The 25,566-nt window shown below is 33.7% G+C and overlaps 1 protein-coding gene across 12 annotated transcripts in view; it reads right to left on the bottom strand.

Annotated features, from left to right (window-relative positions):
- Positions 1-25,566, bottom strand: part of N4BP2 (NEDD4 binding protein 2) — a 78,694-nt gene that overhangs the window by 26,342 nt on the left and 26,786 nt on the right. For 11 of the 12 annotated variants that reach the window (XM_074275293.1, XM_074275289.1, XM_074275288.1 and 8 more), the window contains 8 exons: positions 17,537-17,661; positions 15,732-15,820; positions 14,054-14,130; positions 11,905-12,060; positions 4,673-7,053; positions 3,785-3,870; positions 3,184-3,229; positions 1,655-1,851 (listed from right to left, as the gene is read on the bottom strand). In XM_074275293.1, coding sequence (XP_074131394.1) covers positions 1,655-1,851; positions 3,184-3,229; positions 3,785-3,870; positions 4,673-7,053; positions 11,905-12,060; positions 14,054-14,130; positions 15,732-15,820; positions 17,537-17,661 — 3,157 coding nt within the window. The remainder of the gene's footprint in view (positions 1-1,654; positions 1,852-3,183; positions 3,230-3,784; positions 3,871-4,672; positions 7,054-11,904; positions 12,061-14,053; positions 14,131-15,731; positions 15,821-17,536; positions 17,662-25,566) is intronic. The other variant, XM_074275294.1, reaches the window with a different exon arrangement.

Raw genomic sequence — 25,566 nt, 5'->3', positions numbered from 1 at the left:
AAAACAAGTTTGAAAGTAACATGTAGGAAAATTATACATACACACCTAATACTATACATTATAAAAAACTAATATGAAATGCAAAATCATGGTATGGAATTGGGTTTCTCTGGCTTTTTATTTTTCAGAATAAAAAAAAGATAATCTTTCTACTCTGACAAATGAGCTATATAAGCTATACATATTTAAAAAAGAAAAACCCATCAACTTTCTACGTGTTATACGTTTAAGGTTAACACAAATTATAATGCTGTTTTTAAATTAATCTCATGGTAAAATAATATCAGTTGTTTGGACAATATGACCATTTAGGTGGTTACTAGGTCATAGTGTTCCTAGTGTTATTGACCTTCCTAATGAATTTAAAAGTCATTATTTCATCAATTATCAGTATGATGGTTCTCTTTACACAATTCTGTTCATGTTAAAGTAACATTTTTTTCTTTATCACACAGAAAGTGTTTCTCTGGAAGAACAAGCATTAGACCATAGTGGGGGGCAAACTGTACTAAACATATCTAGGAAAAGATTACAGGACTGTAGATTTTTAATTGGATGGGTCACCTCAGAAACCAAACCATCTTTCAATTAAGAAACTGAGGCACAAGTAAGTTAACTGATTCAGCCAAAGCCACTAAAATCCTTTGATAACAGAGGCAGGACTGAACCCTCAGTCCTGTACATTTCTCTTTCTACAAGTAATCCTTGGTGTCCAAGGAGCCTGCTTTTTTTTTTTTTTTTAAACTAAAGCAGAGGTTCCTCAATTCCTGAAACTAAGGAACAACCTACTCAATGAACTAGGTAAAGTTTCACGAAAACAACTCTATGCAAATATAGAGTTGCAAATAAAACTAGTTTTCTAATTCAGATGACAGAGATACTAGAAGAAAAGCAGTAGAAAAATACCACACACAAATTACCCTCCCTAGTTCTTCATTCTAGTCCCTGGTTTTGATTTTCTTCATATATCCTCCTGAAGTGTGTTTTGGCTCCCAATACTTAGCTCCATGCCATGTACATAGTGGTCATTTAACAAATATATGTTGAATTTGAAAGAAAGAAGCTTACATCTAGGAGAAGGGACGGAGAAAAATATCGAACACATAGCTTTGTTGATCATACATCTAATTTTTTTTTTTTAAATTTCAGATTCTGAAAAAGAAAACCATGAGCTAGAATTTGTGTTCTCTTCAAATTACACTAGTGCCAACAAAAATGAAAACTTTCAAATAATTTTTATTTAATTTATTTAATCTCAGAAGTGAAGAGATTTAAAGCTTTATTAAAATTCATTTTAAGAATTCAATTCTTAGGTTGACTCTCCCTAAACATCTTCCCATGTTTCTCTAGAAATATGAATTAAGTACAACTCAAACAACTTTAATATTAGATTTCTTTTAACCCCATAAAAGGATTAAAAATAATTGGGAATCTGAAATGCTGTCATAAAAGTTATATTCAAGGAGAATGTCAAAAACCCAGCTTTGCCAATGGACAACAAAGAAAAAATACTCATTTATTCTCTTATTTCTTATAGGGACCACAAACTGTAAGACCAAATAATTGCTAATAATCACGATAAAAATCTTTTGTCCCACAGTCATATGCCTACTTGCAATCTAAGATAATGGCTTAAATCATTTCTCATTCATACCATATCATGTTTTTCCTGTAAGGCGATCTCTTCTGACATTATTTCTCTCAGTGACACTTTTTTAGTCTGAATATTCCAATGATCCATGAAGAGCGGCATTTCAGATGGATTTTGACACTTTAGCAGTTTTTTGCCAGATCTTTGAGATGATTTTTGTTCCGGAGTATCAGGATTTGAATGTCCAACAATAGAAGTATCTTCAAAAGCAACAAAATAGCTTGATTTTTTTCAAAATTTAAGCATAATTCAGAGAAAGTCAGAAAGAACAATTGACAAAGAAAATGCAATTCTAGCTTAATTTTCTAGAATATGCTCTCTAAAACATAAGAACATATCCATAAAAACATATATCTACTTTGGAAGGGAATGCAAGATTGGTATCTATGACAAGTGCTGACCATTAGTATATATAAAGTTATAATTTAACATATTTCTACTAAAGGTTACCAGGTCCATCTTTAACACCCTATTTATTTGAAGAAATATAAAAGGGATGAATATGATTATTTCCTGAAAATTCACTCTAATAGAATACCACTCCCTATCCCTTGCAGTAAAAGCCCACCTCCCTCCTTCTTTGGATGCTTCCCCTTGAGAATTGCTATCTTCCTTTGAACTTTCATAAAACTTTAGACTGCTTCACATTCTACTTTGTTATATTTACTTGTGTTCCTTTCTTATTCTCTTCTACTAGAATGTGAAGAGACAGTTCTTATCTCTATCAATTCAATTTAAAACAAACATTTATTTAGGTCATACCATGTACACACACTGTCACTGACAAAAAAAAAAAAAAAAAAAGTCCCTCCTCCCAACAAGAAGCTTACTTTTGGAGGGGAGAAGGATGGAGAGATTCAATATTATACACAGAACTATATGATAGATTCTGATAAGGAAGCAACACATTTTAACAGGGAGTTTTAAAAAAGAAGCCATAAGAGGGGACACCTAGGCTAAGCTTGAAAGGCAGCTGGGAGCAAAAATGAAGCAAAAGCACATTCTAGACCAACGGGGAGAGCAGCTACGAGGCTCCCAAGAGGGAGAAGGAGGAAGAGCCAGCAAAAAAGATTTCTTGAGAACTAAATAAGGCTTGAGGATTGTGAGGTTACCTCATTGATAGGAGCTCTACACTGCTTTGTAGTTCTTCTCAGTGAGCACATTAAATGAAACATCTGTATCCATGACACCTTTCAATTAAAGACTTGTATTATTTATGACAAGATATTGTTCTTTTAATCTTGACATCTTTTCTGCCAAGAGGTAAATCTAATTACTATCAAGGTAAAACCAGAATTTTAATAACAGAATGTTAAGTGTCTCTCTAGTTTTATGAATAATGGAATCTCCACCATCATTCAAGATAGTTTAAAATTCCTTTTAAAAAATATTTTATTTGACTTTTAATGTTTCTGAAAAAACCCTAATTAGTAATTATGAAGATGAAATATTATTTAAATTATGATTTTTCAATTTCTTTTAATTCATAAGAGAATTGCAATTTAAGAACTATACTGATAAAAATGTTTTACCTCTAGTACGCAGAGCACGTGATATTTCATCTTGTTTTTGTCTCTCCTAAAGAAAATTCGGGGATGAAAGAACACATCAATGAAAATAAACATGAGATTTTCCTCACATAATCTCTATTAGACTCTGGATAAAACAAAGCTTTATTCATTTAAGAAGCAACCTCACAAAAAGAGCAAAAGATTTTTAAAAATGTATATAAATAACTATATAATAAATGATTTTAAAAATAATGCTAAAGATACTTTCCATTTATATGGCTATTCTGGTGAATTTTTAAGTATTATATTTTTAAATTTGATTAATTGTTCTTTGTGAATTTCAATGGTAAAAGTAACAAACTGCTCCTTTTTCTTTCCCTAAGGAAATAAAATGACAAGATGTGGAGCTAAAGGTATCAACTAGCCAATACATTCTTATAAGAGAAAAAACATCTCTGAAAGTCTTGGTAGCAAAATGTTGATTCATCTCTGAAAAATCAGTAGACTAGATATGTGTTCTTTCATGCCTAATCTACAATGTGTCATTTTATAAAAATGAATGGAAACTAAAGAGTCAAAACAGATAGAAAATTAACTGTCCATAAGAAAGAAGCCTACCAACCATAATAGAGTCTTTCCATTTCTCATGAATCACTTTAGCCAGATTCAGATCTATATGAACCACGCAATCCTCAACTGTTAGAGACCCTTTTGGAGAAAAAAAAGAAAAAAAGAAAACACTAATTATTTTCCCCTTAAAAACCATGTCAAACTAGTAATGAGTCAGTGACTACTACCTGTGAATCATAAGCTTGGTGTAGACTTTAAGACTACTTAAGGTATTATTAAGACTGTCAGCTTTCCCATATGCTAAAAAATTTCCTATATTTTTGTTAACATTTATACAACTGCCCTTATTTCCCATCTATTGCCTAGCGTTTTTTTAATCTTAAATTTTTATTCCAAGTCTAAGTAAATGTTTTGCATTTCACACTTTGCTGTTGGCCTGTTGACACAGAGCAGCCTTAAAAACTAAAAGGTTAAGTAAGTAGTTCAAGCATCAAAAACAAAGTTCTGCCTTAGCGTAAACCAAACAACAGAGAATTATCTATTATAGGTAACTGACACGAATCACACAAATTATGATGATTCTATGTAGGGAATTAATTCTTTTTACCAGTGAGGTTTGGCGTCATTTCTTCAGTGTCTTAAGAGAACTGAGTAAACCACAGGTTAAATTGTCAGAAGAAAAGCTAAACCCAGGAGTTCTTGGTTCTGAGGTCAGATCTTTATCCTTTAACATATAATGCCTGTCATTTATTTCAAAGTTCTAGCAAATTATTGTTTTTTAAATTCTCCACAATATAAAAGCAATTTTAAAAATATCAAGTTAAGAAACACTAAAATTAACCTTTCCATTTTTGAAACTAGAATAAATATTTTCAAAATTTAACAATATGGCCAAAAGACAATCTATCTCTAAGGACACATACGCCTGTGTATTTCTTACCTGAATCAATGCCAACAGGGCCAAATAATTCACTGAGCTGGAAGGCCAATTCAGGAGGTAATGCCAACTCCAGACAGTCTATATTCATGGGTTTAGGTTTCGTTGGGGTGGAATTCAAAATCTCAGCTTTGTCACCTTCACAGTGAGGCACTTTACTTGCCTCGTTAATTCCTCCTCCCAAATTGGCTGGTGATTTGGCACATAAAATTTTTTCCATTTCTGGCTTATCATCGTCAATATATCCCTCTGTAAGCGCCTGAAATTTCTTATCATTTTTTGTAAGATTTTCATTTTTCTTTCCTTCAAAATATTCAATAATGCCAGTTTCTTCATTTAAAGTATCAGACGTAGTTTTGAAAATATCAGGCAAAACCTGTAAAGAACATGAACCAAACTCTGTGGCTAAAGATTCCCCATCTATTTCATTCATTTTTTTAAAGTTTATATCATTTAAGTTATTTTTTGAAATATCTAAAACTGATCGTTCAATGTTATCTGAATCAGAAAGTTTTGTCTGCTTGCTGCTAGAAGGCAATTCATGGGTATATCTTACTTCTCTGACAATACTAGATAAAATACTTGTTACTAATTCTGATTTCTCGGTATTTATATCTTTTATGTCTGCTCTTCCAGGGATTTTACTGTCTTCATCATAGCTAAGCTGTTTATCAACGTGATCCATGCCAGTTCCAAGGCCATTTTTTGGTATACTGGAACTGGAAGTCCCTCCATGGCTGATAATCTCCTTCAAATATGCACTTACATCAAATTGCTCGATTTGTGTATCATCATCCGATTCTGGAAAACTTTCTTCCTCATTCTCTTCACATAACTTTGCTTCAGAATCCAACAAAAGGCTTGTTGCCCAAATAATGTCCTTGTTGCACCGTTCATACAAGTCTTTCAGTGCTTCAGATGAAAAAGAACCAAAAATTTTACAAAGAGTATTTAGATTTTCAGACTCATCAGCATTAGTAAGTTCACTTTCTTCCACATATGTACTTTTATCATACATTACCCTATATGGAATTATTTCTTGAACATCTGATTTGATATTAGTATTAAAATTTTTCGGCTTAAATCCATCTAATTTTCCTGTTAATACTCTGATCGAATCAGAAATGCTAATTTTCTTTTTTTCTATTTTCCACAAAAGAGCAAAATCTTTCGGCTCAGTTTGGGACCATTTGTTTACATCGAGAAAAGATAAATCTTCAGTCCTCCCTTCTGGAAATTCAGGTGCAACATTTGTTTCTACACCTTGGGAGGGAGCAGCATCCCCACAGGTAAAAGTAGGAGACAAGGGAGGCCCACAATTATTCTCATTGGTAAGTTCACAGGATAAAAGGTCAGGTTTTTCCTGAGTTGAGTTCTTCTGATCTTCATGGTCTGCCAAGACCTCATAAAAGACATCTGCTACTTTTAAAGCTGTCTCACTCAGACTCTGACTCCTTTCAGACTCTTGAGGAGCTTCACTGATACAGGTCTTAGGCAGTCCTGCTCTAGGTTCTCTCTGAGCTAAAGAATCTGAGGAAGGCCAATCAGCCTCAAACAGTGCTTCTGGCACCTCTTTATCGCCCTCTGTAGACATCTCATGTTCAGCGCAGTTGTGTAAAAGCTCTGGAACCTCGTTACCTTGGGCAGTCTTCCCTTGCTCTCCATTTTCCTCTGAGAGTTCTTGCTGCTGGGCAGAAGCCCCAGTCACATGCCTGTCGCTGCCCATTTCCAAACAGGATTCAAGTGTGGAGCACTCTCTGTTACATTGTACAGAGGAAGGTTTTTCAGTTTTTTTACTCCTCTTGATCCTCTGACCCATTGTTTTCTCAACTGGCCAATCACCAAAAAAATTGAGTAATTCATGCTTTGGGGACTTTTCTGAAATCAAACTGTTTTGTGTCATGAACTGTGTTTCATTTATTAGTTCTGGGTCAGCAGCCATTTCACTACATCCATAGTTTTCACTTTGAACATTGATTTTCTTTGAAAGTCGTTTGGTGTCTTGGTTTCCTTCACTAAAAGTAGTATTTATCATAATATTATTTCCAGACCTGGAAGTATCTATTTTAATACTTCGCCCTTCGGGAGATAGATCTACATTTTCTTCCTCTGCATCATTTTCATCTAATACTTCTTTATTTCCAGAATTCGCTAATTCATGCTCTCCAGATTCCTGAATGGCAGTTTTCTGAAAATAAGGTTCGATGGCACTTACTTCTTGTTTTCCTTTTTCTAAATCTATTATAGGAAAACACTTCATATTTTCTTGAAATGAAGAAATATTGGTCCCAAATTTAAGTTTTTCTTCACTTATTTCAGGATGCTTCAAAGATGAGGAAAGTTCACTTTCTTTCAAACAAGTATAATCATCTGAGTCTTTCAGGCTGAAAAGCAATAAATATAAGTATTACACATTCTAAGAAGGAATTCCTCATTCAATTAGATCAAATAAATATTTACTAATAGCTACTTTGCACAAGGCATAATGCTAAGTAAAACAAACATAAAGAATGTAGAAATAAGAGACAAATAATCCTTGTCTGAGAGGTATACAAATATATTCTACCCCAAGAGATAAAACACAGACAAAAATGACTAAAAGAGAGAAAGCATTTAGTGAGGCTAATCAGAGAAGGCTGCATGAAGGATGTGTAACTGGAGCTTTGTCCTACAAAAATTGTGACAAAGCAAAATAAGACTGGAATGTATTCCAGACATGGTGGACAGCTTTTGCAAATTTACAGAAAAAAATTAAATGTTTGATTAAGAAGTCTAAATAATCTGCAACACTATAGACTATAGGAAAAAATAGTTAAGATTCACACTGTCAAAGGTTTTCAATGTTGGCTGAGGAGTTGGTATTTCACTAGAATAATCACATATAAAGGGCAAATTTAAGGGCTTAAGGAGGCTCGGGTAGAATTTTTTTCAAATGATATTTACAATATACCACATTTTTGTCATAATTTAAAGGTACTGAGAACACAAGATATCATGCACACTTGATCTGAAAAAAAAATAGTTGATTTGAAAGTTCTTAAAATTTTACAAAATCAAGTATCTCCCATGCAAATTAAAAATTATACCAGTTGAAAAGATGCAAGTTTAAAAGATGAATACTACATAACTATTTGATGATCACTAATTATAAACAAAGTATAAAGTAGTGAGATATAGCCTTGCTAAACCTGATGAAAGATAATCAGCACAGAATTTAAATGGAAAATAGATTATATATGAGATCTCCAGATGCACATCCAGGTGACATTATGTTGACTTCATCAAGCCTGAGAACACCTTAAACAAGATCCACTATCATTGAAAAGAGTTCAGACTTACTATCCACAAAGGAATAAGCAAGTGAATGAAGAATGGCAACCAACTGACAAATGACAAATGGTGGATAGCCAGTCCATAGATCTGTTAAATTGGTAGGGATATTTTAAATGGATAATGATGCAGCTGGTAGTACAGTAAACAGAAGTTAAGAACTAGAGTAAGAAAATCCTATACTCTCAACCTGAAAACCACTATCTGTATGACCCTGTGGAAGTCACTTAACCATGACTTGCTTCAGTTTCATTATCTTTAAAATAATGGGGTTGGATTTGATGGCTCTTAGGGCACTTTTCAGCTCCAAATTTTGAAAAATATTGTTCATATGCCTCAATGACTTATCTGAGAATTAGTTAGGTGATGCAATGAAAAGAACAAAAGCCCTGGAATCACAGAAACCCAAGTTAAATCCACATTCATTAACTGGCTATTTAAGTAACTGGGCAAGTTGTTTCTGCCTCCCTCAGCCTGCTCATCTGTAAAATGAGCATAATAGCACCTTCCTCCCAGAATTACAAGGATCAAATAAGATATTTTTAAGGCATTCTATAAACTTTTAAGTTATCTATCTATCCTAAATACACACACACATATATAAAATTACAAATATTAACTCTTCAAATAGTTCTTGGTTTTAGAGGACATTATTAAAAGGTGTTAACTCAGTAGAATTGATAAGACAATGGTTATCTAGTCTAGCATGTGAGTTCTCTAATTCAGCATGACTGCCTTAGTGATATAATGATTGGTTTATACTCAGAATACTGTAATGATGTAATTGTAATTCTAATGGGGGAAACAAGTTATATACAAATGTATGGAAAATACAAATAAATATTAAGGAGCTAAATAGAGAATATGGAAAGCATGTCATTAGTGAGTAAAGGGCTGAGTAAAGGCTTTGTGCAAAAGGTGGCACTTAAAGACTACCTCTAGCTCCTGGGTCCCTTTCCACTGTGGCTGTCCATTTTGCCATCACAGGGTTGGGCAAGTAAAATGTTTTCCCTAAAGGGGTCAGCAAAGATCATTTCCAAGAAAGGTAATCAATGTTCAAAATATGGGTCAGTTAAGTTGCCTTCTGTTGCTCTTTTTAGATTAATTTTGTAGGAAAGCTTTTCTTAACATGTTTTCTTGATCTTATACTTGAAATTACTTTACTTTGTACATTTTTTCTGTTTTGAGATAGTGAGAAGAATGAATTATGGTAGTCAGCAATCACAAAGGCCTTCACCTGGTTGAAGGCCTTAAAGCCCATTTCTCAAACAAGAATATTCTTTTGGTGATACTGAATGGGCCCTGAGCCAACAAAGATTCCTAAAAATAATGTTAAATAATGACTCTTAAAAAGTAATGGAGAGGGACAGCTAAATGGCACAATGGAATCAGGCAGACCTCAAACACTTCACAATATGACCCTTGTCAAGGCACTTAACCCCAAGTGCCTTGCCAAGGGGGGAAAAAAGGGGGGGGGGGTACAAGAGAGATACAAGGATGCTGGGATTGGACCAGATAGAACAATCAAAAACAAAATAAATGTCAAAATGTGCCATCTAAGACATGGATGACCAGAAGAAAAGTTAGGCTAATTTTAAAGTGAAAGAGAGAGAGAAAAGAGGCAGTCTTTGTGCCACACTGATATTGGTATCTAGAGCACAGATTCTTAAACTTTTCCCACACACAAGCCTTTTCACCTGAGAAATTTTTATGCAATCTTAGGCACAGAGATATATAAAATAGTATATATATCAAACATCTACTGATAATAAAGCATAATTTTATAACCTCCACATTCAGTTACACAGTCCCATATGGGGCCATAGTCCACAGTTGAAGAAACTTTGATCTAGAGGAAGATTCAGGTACCATGTTAAGCAGACACTCCAAAGAGGTCTAAGGATAGCAGGCATAAAATACAGTTTTAACAGAGGAAGCACTCACATTCACAAAAGATATAAAGTACGTGGGAAACTGTCAAAAGGAAAGGCACTAGAAACAGAAAGGAACCATTGACATGCAGGGCTCAAATTGAATGGTGAAGGCCTAACATAGGGGAAAAAAAGTCTACATGGAGAGAAAAGGGAGAGAGGCTACTTAGTATGGAAGGACAACTGGGGATAGCAATTGACTGAACTGGGAGAAGGGGGAGGGAGGAAGGGGCCAAAGACAAACACAAGACTTTTCCCTAAACAAAATGGACAAGGATAAACAAGGGGGTAGAACTGGAAGCAATGAACTAAGTCTGAGGTATTGATGGGATGTCTGGGGCAGGTGTCCAGCAGACAGGTGGTGCTAGGGGCCTGGAGTTCACACAATCATCTGGAGAGGAAGGATCAATGAAGCCACTGGAATAAAAGAGATTGCAAAGAGCTCCCTATAGTTAGGGGGCAGCTGATGAGTAAGCTCTGACTAGGCAGGCCTAGAAAAGGAGACAAGTCCAACAAGAGGCTCTCCAGCAGGAGGGGTGGTCACGAGCATCATATATTACAACAGCTTTGAAGGAAGCTCGGTCCTGAGAGAAAAACGGAGCTATCAGTCCAGATGTGGTTGGTAAAATTGGAAAGAACAAGTTTTAGCAGGACAGGGTTGAGAACTGAGTGCGTTGTGAGGAAATGACAACAGAGTAATTTAGCACTCCAGGTATTTAGCACTGAAAAGTAGAAAAGATATATGAATAGATGTTAGATTTAAACTATGGGAGAAGCATAATGAGAAGAAAAAGGAAAAACAAACATTTATTAAGCACTTGCTATGTAGCAAATTATGCTAGGCACTGGAGCTACAAAGAAAAATATTAAATAGTCTTTGTCCCCAAGAAGCTTTCATTCAATCAAAAGAACTTCAAGATAGTACAAAACATACACAAAGTAACCAAGAGGATCAGGAAGACCTCCTTAGGGAGACCCCTGAGCCAAGCTCTGAGAAGCAAAAATGAGGAGGGAGTATGTCCTAGAATACAGCCAGGCGGAAGAGAGAGATTAAAGATTGCTGGGAGGTCAAGGGAGGAACAAGCTCCAGAAGAACACAAGATCAAAGGCAGAAGAAGGAATGGAAAAAAGAGGGAAAGATTTCTGGAGGTAATAGGTGAAGATACAGTCTTCTCTCTTAAGTATAGAATAAGGGCATCCTGTGGTGAAAAAGGAGTGATAATGGGGGAAAGGTAGGCTTCAATGCTTCAAAAAGCACTATTTCAGGAAGTGCACAAGGGGACACAGGGCACTGAAGGAATGACCACATTAAATCTGAATTCCATCTCCCATATCCTCAATCCCATTTAAAAGAAAGCAGCCCAAAGAAAGAGAAGGGAAAAAAAAAGAGAGCTAAGTTGGACATATCCAAACCTCATCATTTCATAGACAACTTACTTCTATAAATGTTTTTTTGGACATTAAAATACTCATGTTGTGAGAACCTAATTGAAATTTCCAACTCCCACACAGCTATCATTAACGCTGAAAAGATTCTTCTCTTTATGTACTTCTTTATCTAATTCACTGATTATTTCAACTGATTGTCTGTTCTTTGTATAAATTTCTGTTGTCATTGGTCTGTCTAAAAAGCAATGACCATGCTACTTTGTATAAATCCTAGGACAAATAGGAAATTAATTAATTAAAAAATTAATAAGCAATACACTGATGCTGTCAACCCTGTCCAACCAACTGCCTGTCCATTATGGCATATTCCAATCCCTCTATTCCATTTGGGCTAACGACAATAAATATCTACTATATTTTAAGGATCCTCAATGGAAAATAACTCAACCTACCCAAGAAGATTGGAGATGGGAGCAGGGAAGGAAGAAAGAGGGTAAATTTAAAACAATCTTTTATTTAAAAAACAAACAAAAAAACATAATTTACTTAATTTGGTTTCCAAGTACACAAGAAGTTTCAACCTACCTAATATTTTCATCTTGACAAGAAGTTTCACTTAACTCACGATGTTCTGATCTATCTGGAACTGAAGAATCCAGGACATGTGTCACAGAAACATAACGTTCATAGTGTTCCAACATTCTTACTATTTTCTCTTTGGTTACTCCATGAATATTGCGTCTATAAAAATCAGAGCAGAAAGAAAAGAGAGAATGTAAAAGAACAAAAGAAAACACAACTTTTCAGCCAAGCATTATGAAGATGGGCAATTTTTGTTCTAAAAAAACCAAAACGATATTATTCATTGTGAATTTGTCCAACTCAATTCTCACTTATTTTCCCTTTAATTCAGGATTTCTGATGGTATTATATTCTTTCTTACTGGTTTAGCAAGGCTTCTCCAAATACATAAATACTTATGACTCAGAAAAAATTGGCAAAGACCACATTTCTTGGCCAGCATCATTTCCAAATGCTTTCACAAACTTTACGTTTTTATTTTGCTTTAAGTCTTTTCAGGTATAGATGAATCATAGATAAAAATCTATTTGAAAAATATTGTCACGAAGATACTTTTCTGACACCAACTAGACTGTATGGTTTCATTTAGCATTATGTATTACAATTAAACTCCAAAAAGACCAATATTTTAAATATTGTTAATATGTTGACAATATGTACAGGATGAGAAGGCTGTATAGATTGTCATCTATAATAATAAGTACACTTAATAACACAATTCACCTCAAGTATATTAAAATACTTTTAGACTCACTATTACTATTATTAGTCAGTGATTTTCTCCTTCATTATGTATGCCTGCAACATGTCAAAAATCCATGACTTCACGATCCATGTGAATACTTCTATCACTAAAACAAATCAAGCCCACTACCCCCCAAAAACATATACACTACACCACACACACACACACACACACACACACACACACACTCTCTCTCTCTCTCTCTTTTTCTTTTAAGTGCTCTGAACTAAAAATTTCACCATCAGGTAAGCAATCCTCTGGCAGGATGAGCTTAGCTGAGTTGGTCCTCAACAAGATTAGCATATGATCAAAACCTTCCCAGCTGAGGAAGGACTGACACTTTTAATACTTCATTACCATTTCTTGTCATCACTTGCACACAATTAGTGAAAGTATATCTGGATACAGGATCATAGATTATAGCTCTATAGAGACATATAGGTATTTTTATAAGCATAAATACAGCTTGGAAGGACTTTTGAGACCACATGAGGAAAACGAGGACTGAGTTTCTTGTCCAAAGTGATACTCAAAGACATCCATGGAAAATTCTTTCAAATAAAATTTGCCTTATAGGAAAATTTTCTGAAATGTTTTCCTAAATAAGAAGAAACACCTGTACAAATCATGACATACTTTGATTCAATCTGAAATGACAACTTAGTTCTCAATTATCCATGCACATCAAGTATAATAGCAAAAATAATCTAGAAGATTTAATTTTTAAAATCTTGAAATGGAAAAGAATACTAAAAGTATGCCAGGGCACACCACTAAGACAGTACATGGCCCTTGGACAATTCATATTCGATGTCCTCCTTATTCAGGTAAATTCTAGTTAAAAATAATTGTGAAAGGTAGAAAATAGATAAAAGACATTAGAAAACATGGCAAGATGCAAGACACAGAGTGGATCAAATTGGACAGACACTGTGATCAGTCAATTGTTACCTCTACTAAAAAATGAATATACATGTATAACCAAAAAAAGGTGTTTTTAACATGTAACTGGAGAAAATAAAAATTAAAAGAGAAAGAAAAAGAAACAAAGAAAAAAGAAAGAAAAGCAAACAAAGATAAATAACTAAAAGGTATACTCAATTTTTGCAGAAAAAAACAAAGAAAAGAGAGCAAACAAAAAAGATAAATAGCTAAAGAGTATATTTTTGCTATTCTCAATGTAACAAAACATTGCTTGTATGTAATACTGGCTATTCTTTATTCTGCCTACTAAATTAAAAGACAACAATATAGCGAACTTATTCAAAACTAGAAGGATATTGAACACAAAAACATAATTTACCGTTTTTAAGAAAAGCAATAGGAGTCTAGTTAGGTTGGATTCACTCATTTGTATCAAAAGGGACTTATTGTTAATACCATGAGAGAAACAAAAAGAGTTTTTACCTTGCAAGTTCCTTTGGTTTAAATTTCCACCATGTGTCCGGTTCCCGGAAGTGAACTTTATATTTATGCTTTTGTGACTAAATAAAAGCAAATATAAATGTTTATTTCTAAAAGTTTACAATTCAATGTTAACAGTGTTATCTCTATCGTAATTTTCAAATCTAAAATTCTATGACATGATATAGATATAAAACTAAGCAGTAATGTTTCAAACATGCTTCAGAAATGATATTCTTAGGTGATAAATTCTAAAAATGGACTAGTCCAGAAAAAACAAAAACAAACCGCAATTTTACAAGAAACTTTGCTGTACAAGAAGGCTTTTCCCAACTGCCCAAAGCACAGAAAAATGTACTCTGTTCATCTCAATTCTCTACAAGTTAGTGGACTCTTTCCATTTAATTCCAAACCCCCATATATTCAAAAACCTTGGGGCCAAACATGGGATAGAAATAAACAAAGTCCCTGCAACAATGGTCATTCCAAAAATCAAGCGTCTCAAGTGACAACCCTATGGTGGACAGATAAGTAGAGAAGGGATAGACCAGGGAACCAATGTAGTTTTAATTGTTATCCCTTCCATATCGCTGGAATTAGAGGTTAGATCAACCACCATGATCTAGAAAATCTGGGCAAAAATAACAGAGAAGGCTGAATTATTCTGGTATTAAAAGATAAAATATGTTGATACTATACAATACTATACATCGATTTTATGCATTTCTGAGTTTCTAAACTTTTTCTGTGCCATCTGCTGGCCTAAGCATAAAATGTCCCCAAAATTCCCTTTTAATTTACTACTTAGGCCAACTCCTGATATATTGAAACCATAATGAGGAAAGTCATTATATGCAAGTGATAACTGTACAGAGGATGGAAAGGGAACACTACAAAAATCTGCAAAGGAAATTTAATAAAAAGAGGGACAAAAAATATATCTGGAGAAAAATCAAATTAAAAAGAAATTAAAAGAATCATCCATTTATACAATGACATAGTTCAGTTGAGCCAACAGGGAAGAAATCATTTCTCAAGGTATTTCTCTCTGAAAGTGAGAGCACTCTGAAACCAGTGAATATCTGCAGGGTATCAAAGGAAGGAAAAGAAAGAAATTATATTCCTTCCCAGGGTGAAGACTCCTCCAAAAAGATCTTGCCCAGAGAGTCAAGTTCTAAGCATCAACTACCACAGTTTAACACTGTCTTTACTTATAAATCAAGACCCAACTGTATTCAAAGGACTTTTCTAAGAAAAATTATTTTCTCAGACGTGAGAAAGTTGAAAAAAATATTCAAATTAGTAAAAATAAGGCACACAAGGGAAATTTTAGAATAGTGGGAAAGGCCTTAAACAAAAAATACCTTATACTATTTTATGATTACAAAGCAGTAGCATATACTTCTCTCATTTGATTCTCACAACCACCCCATGAGAGTGGTGGCAAAAGTTTTATTCTCTCCTTTTAACAAAAAAAAAAAAAAAAAAAAAAACTGAAGCTCAGAACTGTTAAGATGACTTGCCAAATGTCACAAACTAACTGTAACTCAGGTATTCAGAAGCCAAGCACACGACCTATCCATTCATCAAAAGAGTTTGGGTAAAGGAAGGAGGGAGAATATGCAAAAGCAGTAATCATCAATCCTGCTATCATAGACCTTTAATAAATTATGATACTAACCATAATTATATACGGCTTCATCTCCCATGCCTGTAGATTTGTATTATCTATTATTATAGGAGAAACCTTCTTCTCTAATGCTTCTTTAGCTGAAAGATACATTGTTATGAAAAACAGAATAATCTTTTAGCAAGCAGACATTCAGTATCATGAATTTTTTTAAGTAAAATTGAAATACTGGAAATATCTAATGCTATACTGATCCACTCAAGATTAACAATAAATTTGAGTGTAAAGAAAATTTTAAATGAAAACAAAACTACAAAAACATTTTAAGTGTTACATAATCTAACTTATCTTTAATGTAAAAATTGCATAAAATGCCAAAATACCAATCAAAAGAAAATAAATGCTTTAAGAATTTTTTACTTAAAACCAAATAAGATCTACATATATCACAAATGTCATATATATAGCTTTTTTATACATATCAATCTAAGTTTAGAGGATCACAGGACATTGATCCTTTTAAAAACCCAGATACAGTTTAAGATTAAAGAATTTGGAGTTTTAAAAGTTTTCCTTTCATTTGATTTTTTTTTTTATTTTACATAGGTGCTTTCACATTCTAGTTTTACTTTTTTCAAGAGACAGTCAAGAAAGCAAACGAAAACACTTCCTCTACAGGGACTTGCCTCAAGGCCAAAATAGATTTCTAAACTTGTTTACAACATCTCCAAAGAAATAACAATTTTCCCATATAGTACAGAAAAATATCTTAAAAATTAATCCTTCAATGACTTAATATAGCTAGGAAATTTGTGCTCAAAAAAATGAACCTATTACAGAAAAAAGACCCACATCTGCAAAAATGTTTGTTGCAGCTCTTTTTATAATGGCTAAAAACTGGAAGTTGAGTGGATGCCTATCAGTTGGGGAATGGCTGAATAAATTACGCTATATGAATATTATTATATTTCTATATATATATATATTTCTATAAGAAATGACCAGCAGGCTGATTTCAGAAAGGCCTGGAGAGACTTATATGAACTGATGCTGAGTGAAGTGAGTAGAATCATTGTATACAGCAACAAGATTATGTGACGATCAATTCTGATGGACATGGCTCTTTTCAACAGCAAGATGATTCAGGTCAGTTCCAATAGACTTGTGATGGAGAGAGCCATCTGTACCCAGAGAGATCACTGTGGGAACTGAAGGTGGTTTACAAAACAGTATTTTCATCTTTTTTGTTATTGTTTGTTTGCTTTTTTCCCTTTCTTATTTTTTCTTTTTGATCAGATTTTTCTTATGCAACATGATAAATGTGGAAAAATGTATAGAAGAATTGCACATGTTTAATATATATTGGATTACTTACTATCTAGGGGAGGCAGGTGGAAAGAAGAGAGAAAAATATGGAACACAAGATTTTGCAAGGGTGAATGTTAAAAACTAACTTTGCATGTATTTTGAAAAATTAAAACGCTATTATTAAAAAAAAAAAAAAAAGAAATAAACCTATTCTAACAAAAGTTACCTTATCTTTAGCTAATGTTAAAAAGATTCTTTTAAAAGATTAGGTTGGCTGATAATTCTGTTAAAGACTCTGATCCACTAACTAGGGGATACTGACATGACTGGCCGGTCTGATTATACCAGAAATATATTTTCTGGGAGTTCTAGCAACAAAGCAACTAAAGCTATGTTTGTCTACATACATCTTGCTTTATGCAACATAATAAAAATATAGGCAAACATTTCCTTTACCCGTACCAGATGCTTCAATGTATAAATGACAATAGCTCTTTCCTTTAAATTAATTTTAATATGACCATGCATCTAATATCCTTGCATCTTACCTCGTTTCTGATTCCATTCGTGTGCTTCACCCAATAAATTTCCATCAAATTGATATTGTCCATTTTTGTAAAAAAAATCATCTGAACTAAGTATAATTCCATTAGGATTCTCCTCTAGCAATTTCCTGTAATTAAAATTAAATTTAATCAGTGGTATTATTTTTTTAAATTAGTTTCCCAATTTCAAATCTTCCTTCTGAAAGTCCATAACCAAGATATAACATGCAGAGAATATTATTTGATAAGGACAGTGCAACAGTCTTTAAAGAATAAAGGAGGTTTATGAACCCTGGGGGAAAACTAATCTATGCTTCTTTGTATAATTTATCCCTCAAAAATCTATTTTAAAACTTTCAGGATAAAAATCTGTAGATTTAAAATTTTAGAATTATCAAGGAAACCTTAGTAATTTGTCAAGGACATGGGACATATCAGCCATGGATATTTCTACTCCTGTACCTATGAGACATACTGGATCGGTGGAATCAACTGAAGTAGAAGACAAAGAGAGTTTAGGAGAGATTTTCTACTAAGCAGAAATCAAGGTAACAAAGGTAACTAAAGTGATCAAAACTGGAGAAGGACCTGGTATCATTTCATAAATCCCACAACTGTTCCAAAAGTATTAATTAAACAAATTATGTGATGATGTAATGATGTTAATATCTTAACACAGTATTTTAAATAGTTTTTTCTAAAGATGCTTATTTAGTATAGTTTTAATAATTAGCAGATTAGAACTAAAATTGTTTTCAATACTTTGTATATTAAGAACCAATGAAGGTTAAATTCGGCAGCTGATAGTCTAACAAACTGTATACATAATGTCAAATGCACACAGCAAACTTTTGAAGTAGTAAAAATCTGCTATGGAAGAGCTCGGTATTCTGTTTTAATTAAAATAATATTTAAATTTTTCAGGAAAGTACACAGAGCTCATGCAATAAGGATATTTAGTTCAAGCCGCTGCTCTTTCCTCTGTATCAGATTGTTTTGGAGATAGAAGTGACAAGTCTTTAAAATTTACAACAGATGGGCAAAGTGAGAGGGAAGAACCAAGCCTAAATAACTGGATATAAAGAAAAAAGGAAGATCAAAGAATGAGGAAAAGAACCAGCTTCTTCTGGTGGCAAAGAATTGTAAATTGAGGAGCTGCTTATGTTGATTGAACAAGTTGTGTGTAAGATTATGATGGAATACCACTATACTATAATAAACAAGCAGAATGGCTTCAGAAAAACCTGGGAAGATAGATCTACATGAACTGATGCAAAGTCAAATGAGCAAAATCAGGAAATCATTGTACACAGTAACAGCAATACTGTCACAATATTCAATTGTGACAGACTTAGCTACTCCAATCAATACAATGATCCAAGATCCAAAGTATGTATGATGAAAGAATCCACCTCCAGTGAAAGAACTGATGAATTGAGTGCAAATTCTCACTTTATTTTTCTTGCTTTTTTTCACAATATGGCTAACACGTAAATGTTTTGCATGATGTCACATAAATAATGTATACAATGGTTGCCTTTTCAAGAGGTAGATGAGGGGTTGGAGGAAGAGAATTTGAAACTCAAAAATTTCTTAATGTTAAAGAATAACAACTTTTTTTTTTTGTTTGTAGCAGCTCTTTTTGTAGTGGCAAGAAATTGGGAACTGAGTGGATGTCCATCAACTGGAATAAGTTATGATATATAAATGTAATGGAGTATTTTTCTTCTTATATAAGAAATGATCAGCAGGATAATTTCAGAAAAGCCTGGAGAAACTTACATGAACTGATGCTCCGTGAAATGAGCAGAACCAAGAGAGCATTGTACATGGCAACAAGAAGATTATGCAATTATGAACTTGGCTCTTTTTCAACAATTCAGTGATTCAAGGCAATTCCAATAGACTTGGGATGGAAAATGCCATCTGCATCTAGAGAGAGAACTATGGAGACTCAATGGGGAACAAAGCACAATATTTTCACTTTTTTGGGTTTTTTTTTCCTTTCTCATGGTATTTTTCCTTTTAACCTAATTTTCTTGTATAACATTACAAATATGGAAATATGTATAAAAGAACTAACTGCACCTATCAGATTGCTTGCTGTCTTTGGGAAAAGGGCGATAAGGAAAGGAGAAGGAGAAAAAAATTGGAACAAAAAGTCTTACAAAAATGAATGCTCTATATGTATTTGGAAAAATAAAATACTATTAAAAATATTTTTTGGAAGAAGGAAATAGAAAATTTGGAAAAGGGACAAGTTTTATTGGAGGAAGGAGGTGGCATGGAGGAATTGTTTCAAACATGATGAGTTTTAGGTACAAGCCTCTGGAAGGACAGTTGGAAATGGTAAGCCAAAAGCTTTGGACAAAAACCAGCTTTAAATATATAGAAGTATCTCCTCAGAAATAGTAATTGAATCCATAAAATCACCAAAGTAATATAAAGAGAGAAAAAGTGGCTGGAATATCAAAATGTAGGGAAACATGAAATAAAAATGAACCAAATGACTTGCCCAGGCTGAAAAGTGAGAAAGGCAAATAGAAGCCCAAGGAACCAAGAGTACTTCAAGGCAGAGATAATGAAGTGTCATACATTACAGAAAAATCTCATTTAGGAAAGGTCAAAGGGAAGGAATGTGAAAGTTGGAGAACCACTCAAAGAGCATATGACATTCAAAGGAAATTTACTCTTCTGAAAGGGACTTAAACTCTAAATTTCCTTTGTTCAAAAAACTGCTTCTCAGAAAAGTAAGGAAGGAGCTAATCTTTCCTGACAATTAAATGCCTGCATACTGAATAGTGTGAAATCAAAGAGTTAAATCCATAGAGAATCCTAAGAGCTTTCTTAAGTTTAAGAGGAAGTATGATTTTACTCTTATATAGGAGCTATCTTTTTTCTCTGCAAAACCTTTCTAATTTTAAAATTAAAATTAAAAGGAAAGCATGATTTACCTACTGAAAATATGCTTTACCACAAATTTAACTGAAGAGTTTTGCTACACTGCTGTATGAACCTATACCTGTATGAACCACATTGATCTTAATAGTTTCATTCCAAACTAAGCCAAAAATCCTAAAATGAAATTTCTTTTAAAAATAAAAAATTGCACATAATTTTTTTAAAAACTATATATAAAGTTGCTATGTACATATACATTGGCTGAAAAGTTTTTGCTTTTTGTTAAATTCAAATGCATTTTATTCATCACAGCTCTTTTTAACGTCATCACATTTTAACTATTTTTCCTAACTGTCCTCTCATGGGCTGCCTTATTACCATCTGTTGGTCCTAAGAGCCAAATCACAGGACACATGGATTTTGTAGCAATATGAATATAGTGTATGTTTCTATTGCTGTTATAGTTGAGTCTGACTCTTCATGACCCTATTTGGGGTATTCTTGGCAAAGATACCAGAGAATTTTGCCATTTTCTTCTCCAGCTCATTTTGCAGATGAGGAACTGGGGCAGACAGAGTTGTGACTTGGCTAGGGTCATACATCTGAGTGTCTCGGGCCACATTTGAACTTAGGGAGAGGAATCTTTCTGATAGCAGGCCCCACGTTCTGGGCACAATGACGTCCTCTAGCTACCCTGTATGTTATAATATACATAATATATACCTAATACCACAAATGTTTTAAATTCATAAATAACCTTTTAAAAAATGATATCTAGAGAAAAAAACCATTAAGACCACTATCACTGTGTCATCATACAGACTTAACTCTGTGTGTGGGTGATCTTAAAAGTCAGTTACAAGGACCGGCTTTTACTCTTCCCTAATCCCCCTTTCTTCCCATTTCTTCCCTCTTAACCCTCCTTTCTCTGTCTCTGTCTCTCCATCCCTCCCTCTCCCTTTCCATCTTCCTCTCTCTTTCCCCCCTACTTTCTCTTGCCCTTCCCCCATCCCACTATCTCTCTTAATGTCCTCTTCCCTAAGGCTGACCTTCAAAAATGTATATGTCTCCCTGATCTTTATAAAATCATGCAGGACAATTTACTCTCTTTTACTGTCCTGCCAAACTTCTGTAAAAGGAGATTTATGATACACCTTCTGTTTCAGTGTAGTGACCAAAAACTGTCGATTCAGTGATAGGCTTCCAACTCATTCCCAGGATAACCATGGAGCATTTTCAGCCAAATCTAAAGTCCTGATTTCTCTCCTGCTTTGTTGTGACACATTTAGGACCACTGAGCATGATTCTTTCCCCTTCAAATCTTTGCAAGTTTGTTATGACACTGTTCTATAGTAAGTCTTCTCCTGCCTCCCTCTTTACCTTCTGTTACCTTTAATGACTGCTCTTCTCCTTGCCTCCTAATGACAGTATAACTGTATTCTAAGTTCTCGGCTCTCCAAACTCTAGAACTCTAGATAACTCCTTGAACTGAAATGATTTTCTGTGGGACTCTTGATTGTTTCACTCCAGCCCAGTGCACTGCAATCGGTAATGTAGTTAGTTATAACCAATTGCATTGAATGTCATATCACTTGTTTAAATTACTAGTTGTATATATCATAATAAAATACGAAAAGTGGTTTTACTCAATGATATTGCAGCTACCAACAACAACTATCAGAGACTCCTGACTTCAAGGCTGGTACTCTATCCACTGTGCCACCTAGCTGCCCCCTATATATTTTAAAATCATAAATCATCAAATTTGTGATACAAATCATTCCCCAATTGAAAAATACAAATACAAATTAAACTAATTCTGAGGTACCATCTCACATCTCTCAGATTGGCTAAGATGATAAGAAAAGATAATGATAAATATTGGCGGGGATGTGGAAAAACTGAGACACTAATATATTGTTGGTGAATTGTGAACTAATCCAACCATTCTGAAGAGCAATTTGGAACTAAGTCCAAAGAGCTAAAAAGCAAGGAATTGAAAATTGAGCAGATGCCTATTGGAGAATGGCTGAATAAATTATGGTATATGTGATGGAATATTATTGTTGTGTTAGAAATGAGCAGGCTGATTTCAGAAAAGCCTGGAAACTCTTACATGAACCAATGCTAAGTGAAACAAAAAGAACCAAGAGAACATTGTACATGCAAACAAGAAGACTGTGATAATCATCTATGACTGACTTAGCTTCTCTTAGTAATATAGCGTTCCAAGACATTCCAATAGACTTGGGATGGAAAATCACATCCAGAAAAAGAACTATAGAGTTTGAATGTAGAATGAAGCATACTATTTTCACTTTTTTTTGTTTGTTTTTCATGGCTTTTCCCTTTGGTTCTGTGTTTCTTCTTTCACAACATGACTAATATGGAAATATGTTTACATGATTGCACAAGTATAACCTATATCAGACTATTTGCCATCTTGGGAAGAGAGGAATGGAAGGAAGGAGAAAAAAAATTGAAACTCAAAAAAAAAAAAGAAAAAAAAGCCTTTCAATTAAATTAATGCTAATAATATGCATGTTTGGCAGTACCTATCTGCATGAAAAAAAATATTTTCTAAAAGGAAGTATCTTATTATTCATAATATACTCCTATCTTCAGCACTAATAGATGAACACTTCTAATTAATTTTGATAGGGAACACTAACTTCGAACTTTAATTAAGTAAAATGTTATCCTTCCCAGAAAGAATTCCTTTCTTCTCAGTACAGATTTATACTGCAAAAAAAAGAAAAAATTACTTATTATTGTTGTTATACTAGGTTATATAATTTCACCAATAAAATTATAGAAAATTTATATTTATATAATAGTCTCAATTTTGACTATTGGCTCACAAGGCCTAAAATATTTACTACCTAGACTCTTAAAAAAAAAGTATGCTTAGCCTTAATGTAAAGTTTTCTGGGACACTGCATAATTAAATACATTTCTCAGGATCACTCAGTCAGTAAGCAGCAGAAGTAGAACTTAAACCAAATTCCTCCAGACAAGGACAGTTCCCTAGCCACAAGGCTAGCCTGCCTCCTCATAAAAAGTAAACAGTAACAATTTATATTAAAAAAAAAAAAAAAATTATTGGCCAACTCATTAGAGAAGAGGTGAGGGGAAAATGAAAAAATGTGAGAAACAGACAGAAAAGGGGCGGGACATAGTAAGGGCCCTTTATTTGATAATCTGCTAGAGTCTTGGCTTGACCAAAAACCGACTTGCCATAATGAGCATTTGTTCCATCTTTCAAAAGGTGAATAAACCAACAAAGGTGAATCCTAATTTGGTTCTGGTTTTCATTAATATAGAACTGATAAATGGAGTGGAAACTTGAAGTAAATGAGCAGCATTTGCTCATTTTGAGACAGACAAGAGTTAAAGCCTGACAAACTTGCATGGTATCCTAATTGCCTTTTTTTTTTGCTGAGGCAACTGAGGTTAAGTAACTTGCCCAGGGTCACACAGCTAGGAAGTGTCTTGAGACCAGATTTGAAGTCCTCCTTACTTTAGGGCTGGTGCTCTATCCACTGCGCCACCTAGCTGCCCCATCATAATTGCTTTTTAAATAATTTGGGGGGCTAGAAAACTCTGCAACCTCTCTCAAGCAATATCACTACAAGGTCCGTAATTCAAAGAAATCAAAGAAAGAAAAAGAAAAGCACCTCTTTGTACAAAAATATTTATAGCAATTCATTTTGTAGCAACAAAGAACTGGAAATTGAGATATCCATTAATTGGGGAATGGCTAAACGAGTTGTAGTAAATGATTGTGATGAAATAATACTGTGTTGTAAGAAATAATAAAGAGAAAAATAGTTTTGTTTTCAGTTGAGTTGAACTCAAAATAGATAAATACCTACTTATATACACACACATGCAGGTTTACATACATGTGCTCATTCTCCAGCACTACTGTCGATGCATCCTAGATTTTGAGATAACAGATTTCAAAGGACTCCAAGAAGAAAAAACATTAAAGAAAATAATCCAAAATTGTCTGAACAAAACCACAGTTGTCTGAAAAAATAAATAAATAATATAGGCACATTGAACTAAGCAGCCAATCAAGTAACAAGAAATATCAGAAAACATCACAGTTCTAGGAAAACAGTGTTAAAGAGAGTTGAAGCTCAAAGTAAGCTGAGGCTGTTGAAAAAAATAAAATGGGCTTTAAAAACAAAAACCTGCCCAATGGGCTATAAATTCATACATATCCTTTGACTTTTTTTGACTAACAATATCATTACTAGGTGTGAATATGAAGAGATTTTTAAAAAAAGGAAAATGACCTATATGTACCAAAAAAATATTCATATCAGGTCTTTTCTCAGAATAAAAAAAATTGGAATTGGAAGGGGATGCCATCAATTGGAGAATAGCTCAATAAAGTGTGATATGTGTTTATGATAGAATTGTATTGTTCTATAAATATGTTCTTAATTCTAATGTTCTATAGGAAATAATGAGCAGGATGCTCAGGGGGAAAAAAAATACCTGGAAAATCCTCCATGAACTCAAAGTGAAATAGTATAATAAACACAGTAACGGCAATGTTCTGGGATGACCAGCTGTGAATGGCTTTGTTATTCTCAGCAATACAATCATCCATGACTACTCATTTATGATGAAAAATCCTACCCATACACAGAGAAGGAAATGTCTGAATATAGACCAGAAACATTCTCATTCTCTCTCTCTCTCTCTTATTTTTAATTATTTTTCTTGAGGGTTTTTATTTTCATTAGGGTGGGAGATGTATGTTTTCTTTCACAATGACTTTTATGGAAATGTTTGGGGGGGAAAAAACAATATTGAAAAAAAAAAAGACAGAAAATTGGAACTACTGCATGGATATATGGGAAGATAATTAATTGAAAAACAAATAGAGTTGCTCAGTTCTTTTTCTGGCTTTTCTGTCAAGGACAAAAGGACAAAACAAATACAACTAAAAGGGCACTTAAACCATTATCAATAAGGAGACTATAAGAGGCATCAAGTCTAGATGAACCATATCCTTCTATACTCAAAGAATTGCAAATCTACAGTCAATGAACTCTACAATACACAACTGTGGAGAATGAGAGCAAAACAAGCCTGGAGATCACTGACAACAGTAG

This window comes from Sminthopsis crassicaudata, chromosome 6 (genome assembly GCF_048593235.1).
Source record: "Sminthopsis crassicaudata isolate SCR6 chromosome 6, ASM4859323v1, whole genome shotgun sequence".
Lineage (NCBI taxonomy): Eukaryota > Metazoa > Chordata > Mammalia > Dasyuromorphia > Dasyuridae > Sminthopsis > Sminthopsis crassicaudata.
The sequence above is the reverse complement of the archived record's forward strand: the minus strand, read 5'-3'. Positions and strand labels throughout refer to the sequence as shown.